At 34.6% G+C, this 22,472-nt stretch overlaps 3 protein-coding genes across 8 annotated transcripts; all 3 read right to left on the bottom strand.

Moving 5' to 3' along the window:
• Positions 1-2,229: 2,229 nt before the first annotated feature.
• Positions 2,230-3,462, bottom strand: LOC132803752 (uncharacterized mitochondrial protein AtMg00810-like). Its single transcript, XM_060817264.1, has one exon. It carries the CDS (start codon positions 3,460-3,462, stop codon positions 2,230-2,232), a length of 1,233 nt encoding a protein of 410 aa, XP_060673247.1.
• Positions 3,463-6,076: 2,614 nt separating this feature from the next.
• On the bottom strand, positions 6,077-18,271 carry LOC107420834 (MDIS1-interacting receptor like kinase 2-like). Of its 6 annotated transcripts, none has more exons than XM_060817449.1 (5): positions 18,128-18,271; positions 17,707-17,859; positions 15,457-17,608; positions 7,738-11,136; positions 6,077-7,636 (listed from the first exon to the last, which is right to left on the bottom strand). In XM_060817449.1, the coding sequence occupies exons 4-5, from the start codon at positions 10,544-10,546 to the stop codon at positions 7,326-7,328; spliced, it is 3,120 nt and encodes a 1,039-aa protein (XP_060673432.1). In that variant the 5' UTR covers positions 10,547-11,136; positions 15,457-17,608; positions 17,707-17,859; positions 18,128-18,271; the 3' UTR covers positions 6,077-7,325. The 6 variants fall into 6 exon arrangements, with proteins under 6 accessions (XP_060673432.1, XP_060673433.1, XP_060673436.1 ...); XM_060817450.1 differs by having other exon boundaries at positions 17,711-17,859; XM_060817453.1 differs by having other exon boundaries at positions 7,478-7,644; positions 15,457-17,859.
• Positions 17,975-21,326, bottom strand: LOC107420854 (serine/arginine-rich splicing factor SC35). Its single transcript, XM_016029918.4, has 8 exons — positions 21,076-21,326; positions 20,919-20,997; positions 20,739-20,818; positions 20,575-20,641; positions 20,126-20,197; positions 18,720-18,935; positions 18,439-18,622; positions 17,975-18,322 (listed from the first exon to the last, which is right to left on the bottom strand). Exons 1-8 carry the CDS (start codon positions 21,149-21,151, stop codon positions 18,317-18,319), a joined length of 780 nt encoding a protein of 259 aa, XP_015885404.2. The 5' UTR covers positions 21,152-21,326; the 3' UTR covers positions 17,975-18,316.
• Between the last annotated feature and the right edge of the window lie 1,146 nt (positions 21,327-22,472).

Raw genomic sequence — 22,472 nt, 5'->3', positions numbered from 1 at the left:
CATAATAAATTCCATAGATCATAAATTACTAACCTCCAAACGCAGCCATTGATAAATTAGATCTTTAATCCTGCAAAATAGAAACAACGTAAAGTAGTGCCTATGGACACACTACTCTTAAACCACTTTCAGATTTCTGAAAACCCTAATATCAAAATACCGTATGGCATATGTTTGTTTGCTTGCCCTAGACCTTTAAATAGTCTCTGCAAGTCAGACTTATCCATTAATTTTGACACACATAAAATAATAATAATTTGATAATATAATTATACTAGGAAAAATATGGATAAGTCATTGGGTTTATAAAGAGAGTTGGTCCTCCAGTCCAATGGGCCAACTGGAGTCTTATAGAGAGTGTGTGACCAAGGGCCCTACTACAAAATAATAAAATAAGTCAGTCCCATTAATGACATAAATAGGCCCTGTAAGTGAGTAATTGATTATGCCAAGTCCACAAATATTAATTTAATTCAACAAGAAGTGCATCAGCTTCTTTAGTAGAAACAGAAGCAACAATAGCGAGCAAAACAAACAAGAAAAAAAGAGCTAGAGAGTATAATTTCTGTGAGTTTGATATTGTTGGCATGATTGCTCTAATTCTGGGTGCTGCTTATACCAAAACTCACATTCTCATAGACACTTAAAAGCTTGAACTCCTATTTTTGGCCAAAAGTAGTCATTATCTGGCATGTTCAACATGACAATGGCCTGCAGAAAAATTTTGTTCCTTGGACAGAAATATATGGATATCTTTGAATTTAATTTATTGCATGAAAAAGTCATAGTTTATATGTTTGTGTGGATCTTATTCAGTGGAGTTACATTAATAATTTTTTAATTTCTTTTTGACTACGTAACAATATTTTTTTTTTCTATTATGATTTATCATCTACTATGCTTTCTTTTTCTTTTGTAGGGATGCTTGGTTCTGGTGTTGGATTTGTAAATATTATATATTTTTTTTGGTCGTGATTATATTCTAGACATGCGTTAGTGAGACTGTAAGAGTTGACTTTTTGGCCCCGTTGATTTGTCAATAATCGAAAATGACGCTGTAATGGACCGATTCAAAATCATTCTTTTCTTTTTCTCTTTTAATTTGTGAATCTAATAATTGAATGATGTTGTTATCTTCTCGTTATACTTTCTAACCAATATCTATAAACTGGTAAAACTGTCCTATTTGGTCAGACAAGAGGGAGATATCATAAACAATTCTTGAGCCTACTATGGAGTTGAAGATTGAAAGTTCAAATAAAGTGAAATGTTTATAGTCGATAGAAATTTCCTATACACGTTAAATAAGACTTAAAGTTAGAAAGATTAATCTATATCCAAATTTCATCTATCCCTAAGTATTTCACTACTTTAATATAATTTTAATAAGGCATATAATATTTTTGATATTGGGGAGGGAGAATTCAAAGTTAGATTATTATCTAAGGAAATGACCGGGCGAAGAAAACAAGGCATATAATATTTAAAATCAAATTGATAGTTACCTTCTTTTTTTCTTTTTTCTTTTTTCTTTTTTCTTTTTTCTTTTTCCTTTTTTTTTTCCCTTTTTGGATCTTAGAGCTTCCTTTCTTCAAATTGACAGTTTTTTTTTTTTTTTAAGTGAAAAATCAAAAAGACAGTTATTAGAACAAATAAAAGTATGACAAGCGGATAAAAAATCAGCATATTTTATTGTTACCCAAAACTAAATTTGCACTTTCTGGAGAAAACAGAGCACACAAACATGGCAGTCGTCGAACTTCGCCAAACCAGCATATGTGCATATATATATATATATATATATATATAATATATTACATACATATGATAATCAACTAAAGATAATTTATAGCCGTACATCATAAATACTTAGCAAGGAACTACAATTTTTAGAGAATACTAACTTGATTGAAGGCTACTATACGTTGAGCCATTGAACCATTTTTATTTTTATTTTGTTTTTTGGTAGAATTGTTGGTTTATTTATGTATATATTTTTTTTATATAAAGTGCATTACACGTTCAAGAAGGAGAGTCAAAAACAGAAGCTAATACATAAACCTTTTTTTCATTTATATTTCATACTCCTTTTGTTTCAATGGACAAAGAACAGAGATATATATACCTTCATTATTTTCATAGTTCATGAACCATATTTAAAAGATTCTTACATTTCCCATACGTATTTATCATATATCCTAGAGAAAGTAAAATATTAAATTTGGTTTATTATTCTAACAATCCCTCCTGTAAACCAAATTCTCTTTTAACTCCAAGCTTAGCATTTATCTCTTTGAAAAGCTGTTGGCTGAGACATTTTGTTAAGATATCTGCTACCTGGTCTCTGCTTCTGCAATATTCAATTTGAATTGTGCCATCTTTGATAAGATCCCTTAGAAAATGAAATCTAGTTCGTATTTGTTTAGTCCTCCTATGAAGAACAAGATCTTTAGCAACTGATATGGTTGAACTATTATCACAAAACAAAATAGTTGGCTTTTCTGGCTTAAACTTGAGACTTTCCAACACTCCTTGTGACCAGATAATCTGACAACCTGCAGCACAAGCAGCTATATACTCTGCTTCAGTGGTTGAAAGTGCTACCACCGGCCATTTCTTTGACATCCAGGAAATTGCTCCACTCCCAATATTGAACACATAACCAACAACACTTTTACTATCATCAACACTTCCAGCAAGATCACTATCAATGTAACCCATAAAAGTAATTGGAAGATTTGCTTGATAAAATATACCACAATCAATGGTCCCTTTAACATATTTCAAAACTCTTTTAGCAACTTCCAAATGATTTGAATATGGCTTCTCCATAAATCTGCTCACCAAACTAACAGCAAACATGATATCAGGCCTTGTTGCCGTTAGATACATCAAATTTCCAACTAGACTTCTAAAAACACTTGGATTAACAAGTTTTCCTTCACCATTTTTGTTTAACTTTAATCCAGCAACACATGGAGTTGACACAGGATTTGCTTGCTCCATTTTAAACTTCTTCAAAATATCATTTGCGTATTTCTCCTGAGAAATAAAAATTCCTTCTCTGCCTTGATGAACTTCAATTCCTAGAAAATGATGTAGTTTCCCCAAATCTGTCATTTCAAACTCCCTTTTCATTGATGCTCTAAAATTATTTAATAACTCCATATTGTTGCCAGTGAATATGAAATCATCAACATAAAGACTCACAATGATGAAACCTTCTTTGCCATGATTTTTGACAAATAGAGTATGCTCATATGGACACTTATGAAACCCATTCTTCTCAAAATAAGAATTTATTCGGCTATTCCAAGCTCTAGGTGATTGTCTAAGACCATATAAGGCTTTCCTCAATTTATAAACTTTGTGCTCTTCACCCTTCTTCACAAAACAAGGTGGTTGCTCAATGAAAATTTCCTCATCAAGATATCCATTCAAGAAGGCAGACTTAACATCCATTTGATAAATTTCCCAATTACTTTGAGCTGCAAGAGAGATGACCAGCCGAACAGTTTCTAGTCTTGAAAGCTGGTGCAAAAACTTCTTTGAAATCTTCACCTTCCTTTTGCTTGTATCCCTTGGCAACTAATCTTGCCTTGTATTTGTTGATTGAACCATCTGGATTGATCTTTGTCTTGAACACCCAGTTAACTCCAATAGCATTTTTCTTTGCTGGAAGAGAAGTGAGTTCTCATGTGCTATTTCTTTCAATTGCATCAATTTCTTCCTTCATAGCTATTTTCCATTTTTATTCCTTGACAGCTTCTTCAAAAGAAATAGGATCTTCTCCTGCAAAAAAAGCAAAGAAAATATTCTCTTAATTTATTGGCTGAGTTGCATCATATATCTCCTGCATAGTCCTTATCTTTCTCTATTGGGAAGAATCTTCATTTTCTGAATCTTAAGAATTGCTTTCATCTTCAACTACAACACATGGTGCATTGAGTGAACCATCTGCTTCAAAGTCATAAAAAGATGATGCTTCATCAAATTTCACATCTTTACTTACTACAATCATCTTTGTAAGTGGATTGTACAACTTATAAGCTGTAGATCTTTCACTATATCCCACAAAAATACATTTTTCAACCTTGTCATCCAACTTGTTTCTCATAGGATCAAGAATATGTGCATATGCAAGACTTCCAAAAATTCTCAAATGATAAACACTTGGTTTTGACCCGTACCAGGCTTCATGAGGAGTGCAATTTTGCAAAGCTTTTGTTGGTGACCTATTGATTAAATAGATAGCACAACATACAGCTTCTGCCCAAAAATCTGAAGACAACCCTTTTCTTTTAAGCATACATCTTACCATTTCCATGATTGTTCTATTTTTCCTTTCACAAACACCATTTTGCTGTGGTGAATAACGGGCTGTTAGTTCATGTTTTATACCAGCCTCTTTACAAAATAATTCCAACTCATTTGAAAGATATTCTCCACCATAATCAGTTCTCAAAGTTTTAATCTCATATCCAGAAAACCTTTCAACTTGAGCTTTAAAATCCTTGAAAGCTTGAAATGCTTCTGATTTTGCTTTAATAAAGAATGTCCAAATTTTTCTTGAAAAATCATCAATAAAAGAAATAAAGAACCTGCTACCTCCCATAGATGGTTCTGGCATTGGACCACATAAATCTAAATGGACAAACTCAAGAGGTCTTCTAGCTTGGTGAAAAGATTTTGAAAGGAAAGTCTCACAATGCTGCTTTCCAAGTTGGCAAGCTTCACATACTCCAATCATCTGATCAATTTTAGGTAGGCTTTTAACCATCTTTCTCTTTGATAGCAACCTTAGACTTCCAATATTTAAATGCCCAAATCTATCATGCCATATTGTTGAATTTTCTTCTTCAACACATCTAAAACAGTCAATATTAGAGATTTCCAATGTAAGAGGGCATAAATTATTTGAAGCCACTGGAATTTTAGCAACAAGCTTACTTTCCCTCCGTAGGATGTACATATTATCATGGAAGTGAATATCAAATCCCTTTTTCAAAAGTTGCCTAATGCTTAGCAAATTACGTTGCAATCCAGGAACATAATAAACTTTTGACATTTTCTCCAAAGTTCCAGATTTAGTTTTAAAAATAATTTCTCCCATACCTTGTATTTTATAGGATTTTGGATCTCCTATTGTCACTTGACCACGTTCAAATTCTTCTAATAATGAAAACAGATGCTTGTTACCAGTCATATGCTTACTTGCTCCACTATCTAAATACCAAACATGATTTATATCACCATACCTTCTTCCTTATCATGAATGAACCCAGCATTCTTTCTTTGATTAGCTGGATTATTCCAACATTCACTTGCTTTATGTCCAGACTTGCAACAATAATAGCATTCAAAATAGCCATGTCCATGCAAATTAGAGCCTCTTCCTCTTCCTCCTCTGAATCTGCCACCTCTTCCCCTTTATGTTGTGTTCTTTGGCTGATTTATATTTTCTACCAAAGAATCTTCTCTACTTGGACTTCCTCTTCCTCTTCCATGAAATTTCGAACCTCTTCCTCTATTATTGTCTCCTCTGCCACGTCCTCTAAAATTAGCTCGTGAGAAATTTTGCCCTCCTGTATTTGTAACTTGTGATTTAAGAGCTTGATCAATAGAAGTCTGACTGGTTGAAGCAAGAGTTCTTTTATTTACTCGAAATTCATGAGACTTTAAAATTCCAAACAACTCCTCTATTGAAACAGTAGATAAATCCTTTGATTCTTCTACTGCAACGACAACAAAATCAAATTTCTCTGGAAGACTTCGAAGAACTTTTTTAATAACCTTTTGATCTTCTAAAATTTCTCCATTAGAAGCCATTTGATTCACAATAGAAATAACCTTATTGAAATAGTCTGAAATGCTTTCACTCTCCTTCATTTCTAATTTTTCAAATTCTACTCTTAAAGATTGCAGACGTACCTTTTTCACCTTTTCTTCTCCTTTATATGCTGATTGGATCACCTCCCAGGCTTGCTTGGACGTTTCTGCTTTTGCAATTCTTTTAAATACTGGTCTTTCAATGGTTTGATAAACCTGAAAGAGAGCCTTGCTGCCTTTCTCTCTTTTTACTTTCAACAAAGTGCTTTCTGCTGTAGTTAGACTCTCTTCATCTTCTGGCTCTTCATATCCATCTTCAACAATACTCCATAACTTCAATGATTTTAGCAATACCTTCATCTGATGGCTCCAATAATCATAATCTTCTCCATTGAAGCACGGAATAAGAGAAGCCAGATTGTTCATGTTTGCCATAAGGCTCTGATACCAATTGTTGGTTTATTTATATATAATTTTTTATATAAAGTGCATTACACGTTCAAGAAGAAGAGTCAAAAACAGGAGCCAATACATAAACCTTTTTTTTAATTTATATTTCATACTCTTCTTGTTTCAATGGACAAAGAACAGAGATATATATACCTTCACTATTTTCATAGTTCATGAACCATATTTAAAAGGTTCTTACATTTCCCATACGTATTTATCATATATCTTAGAGAAAGTAAAATATTAAATTTGGTTTATTATTCCAACAAGCATTACTTGGAGAAGCCACTCCAGATTGAAGAAATTGATCTACCAGCAGTAAGTATGCGGCCGAATTGTATTCATTTGCAAGTGATCAAAACACCTCTACATGTAACTATTTGATTATCTTTTCTTTTATTGAAAGAAATAATAAAATAATTTGAAGTTAAAACATTAGATTTTGAATTATCCCAAAAAAAAAATTAACAAATAGTTTGTTTTCTATTTTTTTAAGAATATAACAGAGCATTAGAATTAATAACTTGTTGACCAAGAAAGAAAATTGCATTGGTCAATTGCATGTTATACATGGGAATGGCAAAGAAAAGAGAGACTGATTAAGCAATGATTGGGGCTATTCAGCTTGATGACCACACAAACAAAAAAATTAGGTCCTCTAGTCCATTAGTTATAATTTGTTGTAAGAAAAAAAAAATATACATATATACATACATATCATTATTCTCTTATATTAATAATTTCTTAATTAGAGCAATTTTACACACACACACAAAAAAAAATCATCATGTTTTAAAACGTTAATGACATTACCACTTTTTTTTTTTTAATAAAAATCAAACTCTCAAGCATTGTTCTTGGGAAGTAAAGATGACTTGCAAAACTCTTCTTCTTCTTTTTTTCTTTTTTTTTTTTTTTTTGTATATAAAATATTTGGGTGTGATATAAATATAAAGATAGTTTGGTGTATTATATATATATAGTAGGATATTAAAAGAGACATACCAAAACTTTGTTACAAACAACGCACTCAATGAAAGCTTGACTTAGGAAGGTGGAGTTCCTCCGGCCGATACAACTTGGGAAATATATTCCATGGTTGGCCGAGAACCTGGAGTTACATGCAAGCATTCAGTTGCCAGATTCAAAATAGAAAGAAGATCATCCTCTATTTGCTCTGTGGGATATGGAAGGCGTTGGTCCAACAAATCCATCAGCCTTATGCTTCGATTACGACATTCTGATGACAAACACAAAACAAGATCCCCCGGATGCTTTCCTAAAACCACTTCTATTGCCAGAATTCCAAAGCTATACACATCGCATTTCTCAGTTACCTTCATCGTGTAAGCCAATTCTGCTCAACTAACACCAAAATAAAATTAGATTTTCTCAAAAACTTATCCATTTTCTGTTAACCAAAAACAGAAACCCATTTGATAAGAGCAGAGTATTTACCTGGAGCCATGTAACCGACTGTGCCTGCGACGGCTGTCCAATCCGAGGAGTTATGCTTGAGAAGCTTTGCAGTACCAAAATCAGAAATGTGAGCCACAAACTGAGAATCCAGCAGTATGTTTTTGCTGGATATATCGCGATGAACAATTGCAGGGTTGATGCTGAAGTGCATGTAGGACAATGCATGAGCTACACCCCTAATGATATTCACTCTTTTACTCCAGTCCAATTCTTTAGGTTCCTCTTCGTTGCTCAAGATCCTAGCCAAGCTACCCTTTTCAAAGTACTCATATACCAAAAACGAGTTCCGAGCATGTGAACAGAAACCATGAAGTCTCACGATATTTCGATGCCTTATCTCTGTTAAGGCTCTTACCTCATTGAAGAACTCTTTTGAATAGGTCATCCCAGCATCAGAGACTTGATGAAGTTTCTTTATTGCTACCAGGTCAAAAGATGGAAGCTTCGCTATGTAGACACTTCCAAATCCTCCCTCCCCAATGCAATATCTTACATCAAAATCTTCAGTAGATTTTATGATTTGTTGGTACAGTTTTCTTCCATCAAAGTTTGATACCAAATGGAAAGGTTCATTGACCATATTGCTTAGTTCCTTTTGTTCAAGGTTCTTTGTTCTCCTTACGTTGATAAGAATTCCAAATAAAGCACATAAAAATGGTGTTAGAATTGGTAGAACAATAAAATACATAACTTTGTGGTCAGTCTCTGAAGTATTTTTGCGATTATCAGGGGTATTGCAGGGCTGCAGACCACCAGCATTGCCACACAATCCTTTGTTCCCCTGCAATGCTTCTGCCGGAGCATCTTGGAATGCTTTGTTGTCTGGAATGGGACCCCAAAATCCATTTTGTGATATATCAACATATTCTAAGCCACGCAGTTCCTTAAATGACTGAGGAAGGACACCAGAGAGATTGTTGTGAGAGATATTCATTGTCAGCAAGCTCTGCAACTTTCTGAACTCTGAAGCGACCTTTCCTGTGAGAAAGTTATGGCTTAGATCTAGTATGGAAAGCTGACCCAATTTACCCAATTCAATTGGAATTTCATGGCTTAACTTGTTGTCGCTCAATTTCAAGTGATGCAATTTTAAGAAGCTCCCTAGGCTTGCAGGAATGTTTTTGCTCAGTCCATTAGTGGACAGATCGAGATATTCAAGGCCGGTCAGCAATCCAAGTTCTGCAGGTATACTTCCAGAAAGCTGATTATGATCCAATGTAAGGTTTATCAAAGAAGTCAGCTTTCCAAGTTCCTTGGGAATCTCACCAACCAAATTATTTGAAGAAAGAACAAGTCGAAACAGTTGAGTTATGTTTCCAATTTCTGGAGGTATGATACCTGAGATATTGTTCCCAGCAATCTCAAAACTTCTTAGTTTTAAGGATTGTCCCCAGCTCTTAGAAATTTCACCATAGAACTTGTTGTTGCTTAGGTTTATGTAATCCAAGTCTGGATAGACATTGAAGTCCTCAGATATATTCCCAGTAAGTTGGTTTCCATCCAGCCGGATTCTAGACAAGCTTGTGCAGTTTCTCAAGCTTTTAGGGACTGAACGAATAAGATGATTTCCATTTGCAGTGAAGTTCATAAGCTTCCCACCTTGGCAAATATTCTGGGGCAAATAACCAGTGAAATAGTTCCATGCCAGCCGCAGCACAACCAAATCCATAAGATTTTCTATTACTTGAGGAATGGAACCAGAGAGCTGGTTGTCACGGATATTTAAAACTTGTAATTTACTCAAGTTGCCAATTGAACCCGGAAGAGAACCGTTAAGTTTATTCTCGTTCAGTTCTAGACCAACAAGTAACTCTAAGTTGCCAATCTCTTCAGGAATAGAGCCAGAAAGATTATTCCGGTAGAGACGAATTAAGGTAAGGTTTCCCATCTCACATATTGATTTTGGGATTGAACCAGAAAGATTATTTGTGTGAAGGCTCAGAATGTTCAAAGATAGCATATTCTTTATTTCTATGGGAATGTGGCCAGAAAGTTTGTTTTCAAACATGACCAACGATTTGAGCTTCTTTATATTCCATAAACTTGAAGGAATGTGACCTGTAAGACGGTTAGAATTCATCCAAAGCTCTACCAAATTGGAGAGGTTTCCTATTTCTGAAGGGATAGAACCAGAAAGTGAATTCTTATGGATATGCAAGTAAGCCAATTTGCTTAGATTTCCCAAAGAAGTAGGAATCAAACCACTAAGAGAGTTATTATGAAGAGAAAGCTCTCTTAGTGACCTCAGAGAACCTATTTCATTAGGAAACGAGCCGTTCAACTTGTTATCGGACAACATTAGGCCCTCAAGACCTGAAAGCAGGCCGATTTCCTCTGGTATATATCCGGACAACTTATTGTTGGACAAATCAAGATAGACAAGTTTGGAAAGGTAATTGATTTCAGGTGGGATTACACCGAATATAAAGTTCATGCTAAGATCAAGATACAAAAGATTAGGGAAGTGTGAGAACATAAATTCATTGAGCGTACCTTGTAAACCAGAACTAGTAAGGTTTATCATGATGACATTTCCGGCAAGGTCACAATAAATTCCTAACCAGTTGCATGGAGTTGTAGTGGCTTCAAGTTCGGTGGAAGAGTTAAATGTGCCATTGGGAAGGTCAGTCCAAGAAGCTAGAAGGGGCTGAGAGTTTTGAAGACTGGCTTTCCATTTGGACAGAGCAATAGCTTCTTCATTAGAGGCAAAAACAACAATAATAGCCAAGTTGGTAACAAAAAAGAGAAAGAAAAGTGGAAATTTTTTTTTCTCCATTAACAAATCCATGATTCGGGCATTGGATTTTGTTTGTCGATTTATTCTATTTAACTTTTTGTCTTCCCCATTTGGAGTTCAGATTACCTTAGATGGGTGGTTTTGGAAAGACTCTTGTTCTAATTCATATGTCATTATCGGCTGGCGAAGGACAGATTGGACATAATAATGCCAGCGTCCAAAGTTTCGACTTATCATCTAAGGGGTGGTGTAACTTGTAAAGCGTCGGTAGATAGAACCCAACAAAAAAGTCAGATGAATTCAACTCTTTTGACTTGTATTTGTATACATATCGTGTATGGAAAAATCAGTATTGACTGATTAAAAACGATTTATGACAAGAAAAAGAAAATAAATAAATAATACAACCTAAAGATCTCCGTTGCCGTATATTCTAACTTCGTCCATCACACGGCAACCAGAAAATCTTGAGCTGTAACGTAGTATAGAGCAAAGTCAGCAAATTTTTAAGACTCAATTGGAGTTGCTTGTACCTTTTGTACATGAGTATGGAAAGCTGACACAATCCAGATTTCATATTTGGTGCGTCGTGGGAAATAATTGGTAAAACCTTGTGATCACCGAGTTGAATTAATGGACACCTACCAAGAAAGAGAACGCAATGGTCAAAATTCAGAGCAAAATCAAAGACCAAAGCCGAAGACGCAGAAAAGGCAACCATTTTTATTTATTAAAAAAAAAAAAAAAAAAACTTAAAAACAAATGTTTACCTTTCTAAAAGTGGAATCAGATTATACACCAAAAACATTTTTGAAAATAATAAACAAAACACTAATTTGAATCACAGACCGTTTTGAAATTCTTAAAACAATAATTACAAACAAAATATTATCGCAGGTCCTACTTGCACATGACCGCTCGATTCTAGTTATAGATCATGGGTTTGACCAATGGCCTGTGCACTAGAAAAAAATTACATGCCCAAACAAATATTATATTATATATATATATATATATATAATATCACTGACATATGATAATCAATTAAAGACAATTTATAGCCACACGATTTTATAGAATTATAGTCATACATCATAAATAATTAGCAAGGAGCTACAATTTTTATAGAATACTAAACTTGATTTAAGGCTACTCCATGTTGAACCATTCAACCATTTTTTTTTTTTTTTTTTTTTGGTTTTTTGGTAGAATTACTCGGAGAAGGCACTCTAGATTGAAAAAAATTAATCTACCAGCTGTAAGTAGGCGGCCGAATCGGATTCATTTACAAAAGATCAAAACACCACTACATGAAACTATTTGATTATCTTTTCTTTTATTGAAAGAAATAATAAAATAATTTTAAGTTAAAAACATTAGATTTTGAATTGTCCCAAAAAAAATAACAATAGTTTTTTTCTATTTTTTTAAGTGAATAACAAAGCATTAGAATTAACAACTTGTTGACCAAGAAAGAAAATTGCATTGGTCAATTGTATATTATACATGAGAATGGCAAAGAAAAAAGAGATCGATTAAGCAATGATTGGGGCTATTCAGCTTGATGACTACAAGAACAAAAAAATATGGTATTCATATAGTCCATTAGTTATAATTTGTTGTAAGAAAAAAAAAATGAACATATATATGTATACATATATATATATATATATAGATAGATATCATTATTCTCGATTCTATATTAATAATTTCTTAATTAGAGCGATTACACACACACACACCCAAAAAAAAAAAAAAAAAATCATCATGTTTTAAAACGTTAATGAAATTACCACTTTTTTTTTTTATAATAAAATTCAAACTCTCAAGCATTGTTCTTGGGAAGTAAAGATGACTTGCAAAACTCTTTATATATATATATATATATATATAATATTTGGGTGTGATATATATATATATATATATATATATAATGATACTTTGGTGTGTGTATATATATATATATATATAGTTGGATATTAAAAGACACCTACCAAAACTTTGTTACAAACAAGGCCCTCAATGAAAGCTTGACTTAGGAAGGTGGAGTTCCTCCGGCCCATAAAACTTGGGAAATATATTTCATGGTTGGCCGAGAACCTGGATTTACATGCAAGCATGCAGTTGCCAGATTCAAAATAGAGAGAAGATCATCCTCTATTTGCTCTGTGGGATATGGAAGGCGTTGGTCCAACACATCCATCAGCTTTATGCTTCGATTACGACATTCTGATGAAAAACACAAAACAAGATCCCCCGGATGCTTTCCTAAAACCACTTCTATCGCCAGAACTCCAAAGCTATACACATCGCATTTCTCAGTTACCTTCATCGTGTAAGCCAGTTCTGGTGAACGAACACCAAAATAAAATTAGATTCGCTAAAAAACATATCTGTTTTCTGTTAACCAAAAACGGAAACCCATTTGATAAGAACAGAGTATTTACCTGGAGCCATGTAACCGACTGTGCCTGCGACGGCTGTCCAATCGGACGAGTTATGCTTGAGAAGCTTTGCAGTACCAAAATCAGAAATGTGAGCCACAAACTGAGAATCCAGCAGTATGTTTTTGCTGGATATATCGCGATGAACAATTGCAGGGTTGATGCTAAAGTGCATGTAGGACAATGCATTAGCTACACCCCTAATGATATTCACTCTTTTACTCCAATCCAATTCTTTAGCTTCCTCTTCGTTGCTTAAGATCCTAGCCAAGCTACCCTTTTCAAGGTACTCATATACCAAAAATGAGTTCCGAGCATGTGAACAGAAACCATGAAGTCTCACGATGTTTCGATGCCTTATCTCCGTTAAGGCTCTTACCTCATTGAAGAACTCTTTTGAATAGGTCATCCCAGCATCAGAGACTTGATGAAGTTTCTTTATTGCTATCAGATCAAAAGATGGAAGCTTCGCTATGTAGACACTTCCAAATCCTCCCTCCCCAATGCAATATCTTACATCAAAACCTTCAGTCGATTTTATGATTTGTTGGTAAAGTTTTCTTCCATCAAAGTTTAATACTAAATGGAAAGGTTCATTGTCCATATTGCTCAGTTCCCTGTGTTCACGGTTCTTTGTTCTCCTTATGTTGATAAGAATTCCAAATAAAGCGCATAAAAATGCCGTTAGAATTGGTAGAACAGTAAAATACATAACTTTGTGGTCAGTCTTTGAAGTATTTTTGCGATTATCAGTGGTATTGCAGGGCTGCAGACCACCAGCATTGCCACACAATCCTTTGTTCCCCTGCAATGCTTCTGCCAGAGCATCTTGGAATGCTTTGTTGTCTGGAATGGGACCCCAAAATCCATTTTGTGATATATCAACATATTCTAAGCCACGCAGTTCCTCGAATGACCGAGGAAGGACACCAGAGAGATTGTTGTGAGAGATATTCATTGTCTGCAAGCTCTGCAACTTTCTGAATTCTGAAGCTACCTTTCCTGTGAGAAAGTTATGGCTTAGATCTAGTATGGAAAGCTGACCCAATTTACCCAATTCAATTGGAATTTCATGGCTCAACTTGTTGTTGCTCAAGTTCAGGTGATGCAATTTTAAGAAGCTCCCTAGACTTGCAGGAATGTTTTTGCTCAGTGCATTAGTGGACAGATCGAGGTATTCAAGGCCGGTCAGCGATCCAAGTTCTGCAGGTATACTTCCAGAAAGCTGATTATGATCCAATGTGAGGTTTATCAAAGAAGTCAGCTTTCCAAGTTCCTTGGGAATCTCACCAACCAAATTATTTGAAGAAAGAATAAGTCGAAACAGTTGAGTCAAGTTTCCAATTTCTGGAGGTATGGTACCTGAGATATTGTTCCCAGCAATCTCAAAACTTCTGAGTTTTAACGATTTTCCCCAACTCTTAGAAATTTCACCATAGAACTTGTTGTTGCTTAGGTTAATGTAATCCAAGTCTGGATAGACATTGAAGTCCTCAGATATATTCCCACTAAGTTGGTTTCCATCCAGCCGGATTCTAGACAAGCTTGTGCAGTTTCTCAAGCTTTTAGGGACTGAACCAATAAGATGATTTCCATTTGCAGTGAAGTTTATAAGCTTCCCACCTTGGCAAATATTCTGGGGTAAATAACCAGTGAAATAGTTCCTTGCCAGCCGCAGTACAACCAAATCCATAAGATTTTCTATTACTTGAGGAATGGAACCAGAGAGCTGGTTGTCACGGATAAATAAAACTTGTAAATTACTCAAATTACCAACAGAAATTGGAAGTGAACCGTTAAGTTTATTCTCGCTCAGTTCTAGACCAACAAGTGACTTTAAGTTTCCAATCTCTTCAGGAATAGAGCCAGAAAGATTATTCCGGTAGAGACGAATTAAGGTAAGGTTTCCCATCTCACATATTGATTTTGGGATTGACCCAGAAAGATTGTTTGTGTGAAGGCTCAGAATGTTCAAAGATACCATATTCCTTATTTCTACGGGAATGTGACCAGAAAGTTTGTTTTCAAACATGACCAACGATTTGAGCTTCTTTAAATTCCATAGACTTGAAGGAATGTTACCTGTAAGACGGTTGGAATTCATCCGAAGCTCTACCAAATTGGAGAGGTTTCCTATTTCTGAAGGGATGGAACCAGAAAGTGAATTCTTATGGATATGTAAGTAAGCCAATTTGCTTAGGTTTCCCAAAGAAGCAGGAATCAAGCCACTAAGAGAGTTACTATGAAGAGAAAGCTCTGTTAGCGACCTCAGAGAACCTATTTCATTAGGAAACGAGCCGTTCAACTTGTTATCGGACAACATTAGGCTCTCAAGACCTGATAGCAGGCTGATTTCCTCTGGTATATATCCAGACAACTTATTGTTGGACAAATCAAGATAGACAAGTTTGGAAAGATAACTGATTTCAGGTGGGATTACACCAAATATAAAGTTCACGCTAAGATCAAGATAAAAAAGATTAGGGAAGTGTGAGAATATAAATTCATTGAGCGTACCTTGTAAACCAGAACTAGTAAGGTTTATCATGATGACATTTCCGGCAAGGTCACAATAAATTCCGAACCAGTTGCATGGAGTTGTAGTGGCTCCAAGTTCGGTGGAAGAGTTAACTGTGCCATTGGGAAGGTCAGTCCATGAAGCCAGAAGGGGCTGATAGTTTTGAAGACTGGCTTTCCATTTTGGAAAGAGCAGTGGCTTCGTCAATAGAGGCAAAAACAACAATAACAGGCAAGTTGGTAACAAAAAAGAGAAAGAAGAGTGAAAATTTTGTTTTCTCCATTAACAAATCCATGATTCTGGTATAGGATTTTGTTTGTGGATTTATTCTATATAATCTTTTGTCTTCCCTATTTGGAGTTGAGATTAGTTTAGACGGGTGGTTTTGGAAAGACTGTTGTTGTTCTAATTCATATGTCATTATCGGCCGGCGAAGGACGGAGTGGACAAAATTATGTGTGCGTCCAAAATTTTGACTTATCACCTAATGGGTGGTCTAAAGCGTCGGTGACAGAACCCAACAAAAAAGTCATGAATTCAACTCTTTGATTTATATTTGTGTAAGTATATGGAAAAATGAGCATTGACTAATTAAAAACGATTCATAACAAGACAAAAAAATATAATAATAATAATAAAACAACCTAAAGATGTCCTTTGCCGTAGATTCCAACTTCATCCATCACACAGCAACCAGAAAATCTTGAGCTGTAACGTGGTAAGGAGCGAAGTCAGGAAATTTTTAAGACTCAATTGGAATTGCTCCTACCTTTTGTATACGAGTATATATTGTCCTAAATGTATTTCAAAATACATAGCACCAACATATCATAAAATCCAGATTTCATATTTGGTGCGCAGTGGGAAATAATTAGCAAAATGTTGTGTCCACCGAGTTGAATTGATGGACACCTACCAAGAAAGAGAAAGCAATGGTCAATTCAGAGCAAAATCAAAGACCAAAGCCGAAGACGCAGAAAAGCCAACCAATTTTTTTTTTTTTTTTTTAAAAAAAAACTTAAAAACAAATGTTTACCGTTCTAAAAGTGGAATCAGATTATACACCAAAAACATTTTTGTAAATAATAAACAAAACACTAGTTTGAATCACAGAACGTTTTGAAATTCTTAAAACAATAATTACAAACAAAATATTATCACAGGTCCTTCTTGCACACGACCGCTCGATTCTAGTTACAGATCATGGGTTTGACCAGTGGCCTGTGCACCAGAAAAAAATTACATGCCCAAACAAATATTATATATATATATATATATATAAATTTTCCTCCAGACAACTTTTATCCAAAACCAAATGTACATGCATTATCCTCGACAAAATTATCCAGAATTCCTACATAAAAGATTTCCTAATATAGCAAGGAATTGCCTGCAAGATAATTCTTCTATATACGTGTGCGTGTGTGTGTGTGTACACTAAGGTGGACGTGAACTTGATTCGCTAGATTATAGTATTGAAAACTAGTTATAATGTTCATTATAAAAAAACCACAGCGAGCTACAATTAGATCAGTAAAATAAGCGCATAACAAATATAGTCGCAGCATTGTTTCTAGCCCTGTCCGAACTTACGTTCAACATTTAATTTTTCAGCCAAGAAATAAATTCAATGCAACAGTAAATCCAACATTAGCGCATAAATCAATCCTTGATTAGGAATTTTTTTTCCTGAGGATTAAACATCGTATATATTGTACCAAGTAACATCATGTTTTTATTTACACATCCAATGCAAAACATATGTACAAGGTTAACAACCATTAAAAATAATATCAGATAAGAAACAACTTTTAAAAGAATAGCACGAGGGAGAGAGAAAAAAAAAATGGGGAGAGAGAAAAAAGAAAACAAAAACAAAAACAAAAAGGTAAAACAAAGAGAAAAGGAAAAAAAATCTTTCATGCAGTCAACAAAGTCTTGTCACAGTATCAAACTACGTCCACCAATACTGCAACAAGGGCTGCAACTCACAAACATGAACCAATCCCTATAAAAGTATAGCCACCAACAGCTAGCAGATAACCCCAATAAGTGTTTTCATATAAACTGCATCGGCTACACAATAGGGCAGGTGAATTCCGACCACCATTTTGGCAACCACAGCTACCAGGTCTCCTTAGCAGGACCAAACTTTTAAAATCAGCGAAGAGAAACAAGCATGGTCAGGTTACAAGTAAGAATCCCCATGGATGCAAGATTTTGTGAAATCATTAGTTATTTACTCTTACCAACCAGAGTATCATCAACAAAAACAGGTTAGACATTCCAGACTGCAACCAGCATGAACATGATAAATTGACATCTACCATCTGGTACAGTAAAAACAGCAACAACAGCTAGTACATCTCGTGATCAGTAACTTTTGCTCGTCCCGAACACAACTATATAAGGCCAGTATATGGACCATTATAAGTAAAGGAAAATATCATGTTTAACAAAATGATATAAACACACTCATTTAGAGACATACACAAACAACCTTGGCAAAGAACAAGATAACAAACAGTATTAAACATAATATGCATAAAGATGAAAATATTATGTCAAAACAAAATAGGAATTCACCTACAGGAAGCAATTCCCAACACCAAAGCAAAACCCATAGCAAATGCTTAAGAGAATACTCAAATATCAGAGTACAGAAGTTACCATCAAAACTACAACAGCTAATGGACCAAGTCCAACATAGAAATGTTTAACCTTCAACAAAACTGCAGGGCAGTCATATAACAATTCAATATGTTGATTATGACATGCAACTCAACCACTTCCTCTACAATAGCAGAGTCAATCCATCAGGCCATAGATAACAATCCCATTACTTGGTATGCCGCTTCATCATTCCTGCAGAACAGCAGTCCAAACAAAACGATTTAGTGACAAACTTCTTTATCCAGTCATGATTTAACAATCCATCATAAATGGGATACGAACGACAAATATGTACTCCAAGAACTCACATCAGCATCAGATCTATGGGGAGAAGGACTTCGAGAATCAACTGGTCGACCACGTGGTGAAACATCTTTTGGTGCAGGAGAGCGGTCATCAAAATTGCGTCCTTCAGGGTTTTCAACCCTTGGAGGTGTCCTGCGAGGAGATGGACTTCTCCGAGATTTAGGGCTACGCCGAGCAGGGGAAGCACTTTTGACATACACCCATTTGGCATCAGAAAACAAAGTGCAAAAATACAATATCTAATGAAAAGATACATATTAAAGAAGTAACCAGCACTTAATACCTCCCATAGGACTGGCTCCGACTACGCCGCTCATCATCATATCTGCCCCTTCCACGGTCTTTGCTGTGGTCAGGACTTGCACTGTGGCTCCTGCTTCGATAGCGATTATCGCTCCTATGGTACCTGTCACGGTCATATCTGTCCCTACTTCGGCTGCGACTTCTCCTTCTGTCCCTGTCCCTGTCTCTATCCCTATCCCTATATTCATCTCGATGCCTAAAAGTGTTTATAATCAGTCAATGCAGAAAGCACACATTTGCAGTAATGCACAATTCAAGATTTTGTGAGTGATACTTAACGGAATTCATGTCACTACTATAAGAACTACATAAATAAAAGAAGTTACGGGGGAAAAAAAAAAAAGGGTAAGTTTTTTCTACTTACAACTTCTCAACTATCAGCCAAAGACAGCAGCATGGAAGAAACATACTCAAAATTAGAGCATCATGTGGGAAAAAGAGGCTCCTCATCCAACCATTAAACAAGGAAAAAGCATACTATGACAAGGATCTTTCATAATGTTTTATCTCATTGAGTGCTTGATCCACATGAGGGGATATATAACTAAACAAATACTGGCTAAAAACTCAATCCCACCAATAACTAAGATAGCTCAGCAACAGACAGTAGTTAATAACTGGTGATAATTTAACACTAGACCTCATTCCCCTAAATAATATCACTTTGTAGTGACTTCTTATCGGTTTGCTGGATTCATCCATATACTGATAGCATTAAAGTCTTATGCAAAGTATGAGAAAAAATTAAAAAATTTATTTAAAAAAAAAAAAAAAAAAAAAAAAAAAAAAAAAAAACAAACAAACAAACAAACAAACAAATGAACAAAAACAAAACAAAACAAACCACCATACAAGTTATCAAGTAAGCTCATACATTGAAGAATGTAAGTACGTGCTGTAAGTTCCAGTACGACCAAATTTGAGCATGTTACCATTTCTCACTAAACATTATTTAATTGAGAATAGAAGATTAAATGCTTAAAGGCAATATTTTTAAGGAGATACCGAAAAGAGTCATAGTACTTGAATCAACTATCAACTGAAACCTTCTATTAATAGAAATATTCACTCAGCTGATAAATTTAGTTGACAGCAGCACATAGAAAGCATGGCAGCACTAAACAGAAAAAGAGGGGGGGAAGGGAAGGGATGAGCAGGCAATAGCAATAAGCATGACAAAAATATGTTGGTCTTGCCATATATTTATACACATAGAATCCAACAGATAAAGGGGCAGCATACATGCAAAGACACACACATGCAGTAATGCTATCAGCTAGTATCCTAAACATTTTAGGATCCATGAAACTTAAATTCCACGCAAAATTGCAAACGCTGACCTGATTTCCACATTGAATAGAAATTTTAAAAGAGATGGATGCTCACCTTGGACGGGGACTACGGCTTCTTGACCTGCCTTTGAGCTTTGAAGATGATTCAACTATTCTTCCCTTATGACTGTAATAAAAAACGACTTAACTGAATTAAACTGCATTACATAACCCAAAAACAAAAATAATCAATTTTCTATATAAAGATACAAATGAAAAGACAAAACAAGTTATAAGACCAAGATGCTTTTGCAAATTCAGCACAGCCCCGTGAAACTTCACCCACGTGAAACCAAGAACAAACAAAAAAAGCTACAGAAAACGGCAAAAAATAAATAATAAAAAAAATCATATTTTTAAAGCAAATTAATCAATAATTAGAGAATTACAAACAAGATTATCAAGAAAGGAAGAAAAAAGAAATAGCACCAGTAAAAAATCATGTCCAAAGAAACTGCCTTTACACATCAAATTTTCAATCTGAAAAGACGTTTAGAGACTCACATTCGCTCGGCATTGGGACCGTACTTGGCGAACTGAACCATAATCTCTCTACCATCGACAACTCTCCCTACAAATGAAAAAACCCAACAAACACATAATTCACAGCTTCAATTTATGCATCTAAATAAGAAATTCTACCAAAAAAAAAAAGAACAGAAAAGAACCATCAAGCTTTTCCACGGCCTTCTGTGCCTCATCCGCATACTTGTACCGAACAAAAGCGAACCCTCTCGAATCCCCAGTCCTACATACAATTAAATAAAACCCACAAAACAAATCTCACACCGCACCAGAAAATATAACACGACGACAGAGAGATAGAGAGAGAAAGAACCGAGAGAAACCTTCGGTCTCTGGGGATGAAAACGTCGACGACCTTGCCGTACTTGTCAAAGAGGGGGAAGAGATCATCTGCGGTGGTACCTATGAAAAAAAAAAATTCAGAAAAAGAAAATGCAACGACGATTGGTAGAAGAGAAAAGGGGCAAAAGGGGTAAATACGGAAAGTGATGTTGAGGACGAGAAGAGAATAGGTGTCTCTGATATCTGGAGGACCAGATCTCCCGAAGTGCGACATCTCTCTCAACTCAACTCTGAAAGATGAAGATGATGATGATGATGATGCTACACTGCTTACTCTCGCCCTCGCCCAACACGGACCAGCGGCGGACTAGGGTTACTCCTTTTTAGGTTGGAATCCCAGCAAAGCGATTTTCATAAATTATCACCGTGTGGACGAATATGCCCCCCCATTTTCTTATCTAAATTACCGATTCTTTTTTTTTTTTTTTTTTTTTTTTGGGGGTTCCGGCCTTCTTCTTTATTAATTAACCCCCAAAATCCAAATCATTACCAAAAACAGTAAAACCTCCAAAATCAAAATCCAATTTTCGTTTATGGAAAGAGTCAGAAATGTGTGTAAAAATTAAAACAAAATAAAATAATCACATTTTGGCATTTTAAATTTTAACTATTATTCTATAAGATAAATTAATTTTAAAACTAAAAGATATTAAAGTACCTGGTATTAAAACATTTTGGTATGTTTTATTTTTTTAAAAAAAATTGATGAATATAATCTTATTGATATTAATAAATTATATTAAATTTCAAACTTAAATATGCTAAAAATGTAAAAAATTTTAAAATTTATTGTTAAATTTTATATTTTAGTATTTGTTTCTGATTCTAAATTTATTACAGTTTAATAATATCAATCATGTAAAATGGTTCTTCAATCCTATCAATCAAAAATTTAAAAAATTTAAATTATAATAAATTGAAAAAATAAAAAACTTAATAAATTATTTAATTAAAAAATTAAAAACTTAAATTATAAATTTTTTAACTGAAACTGCAATTAATCTTTAAAAAAATAAAAAATCATGAGATTTGTTATCCTCTCTCAAGTGGCAATTTCCTTTAATTGACTAATCAGACAATTTAAAAATAGAAAGATGCTCTTCTTCTGTACACGTAGCTTCTAGGCTATAACTTATAAAGCGTGTACAGAGTGCGATTTTTTTTTGTTTTTTTTTTTCCGCTCTTGTACATGTAGCTTAGAGGTTTTGACTTACTAGGTTTGTACAGAGTGTGGACTTTTGTTCGCTCCTCCTGCTAATAAAACACCGAGAGTTACTATTTGTGATCATAGTGTAAAATTCTCATGAGGTTCAAAGCTTTCTAAAAAATAAAAACTACATTTTTTTTATTTTCTTTTGGGATAAAGTCGTTATTAATTGTAATAAAAAAAATTATATAAATTATGATGGGGTTCTGAATTTAAAATATTATTATGATACAATTAATATCAAATAGGCCCATCCTCGGAGTTTTCAGTTTGAGTACAAAGAAATCCAGAATACAAGGATTCATGTGGACAGCTTGAGTTTGGAGAA

The sequence above is a fragment of the Ziziphus jujuba genome, chromosome 5 (genome assembly GCF_031755915.1).
Source record: "Ziziphus jujuba cultivar Dongzao chromosome 5, ASM3175591v1".
NCBI lineage: Eukaryota > Viridiplantae > Streptophyta > Magnoliopsida > Rosales > Rhamnaceae > Ziziphus > Ziziphus jujuba.
The sequence above is the reverse complement of the archived record's forward strand: the minus strand, read 5'-3'. Positions and strand labels throughout refer to the sequence as shown.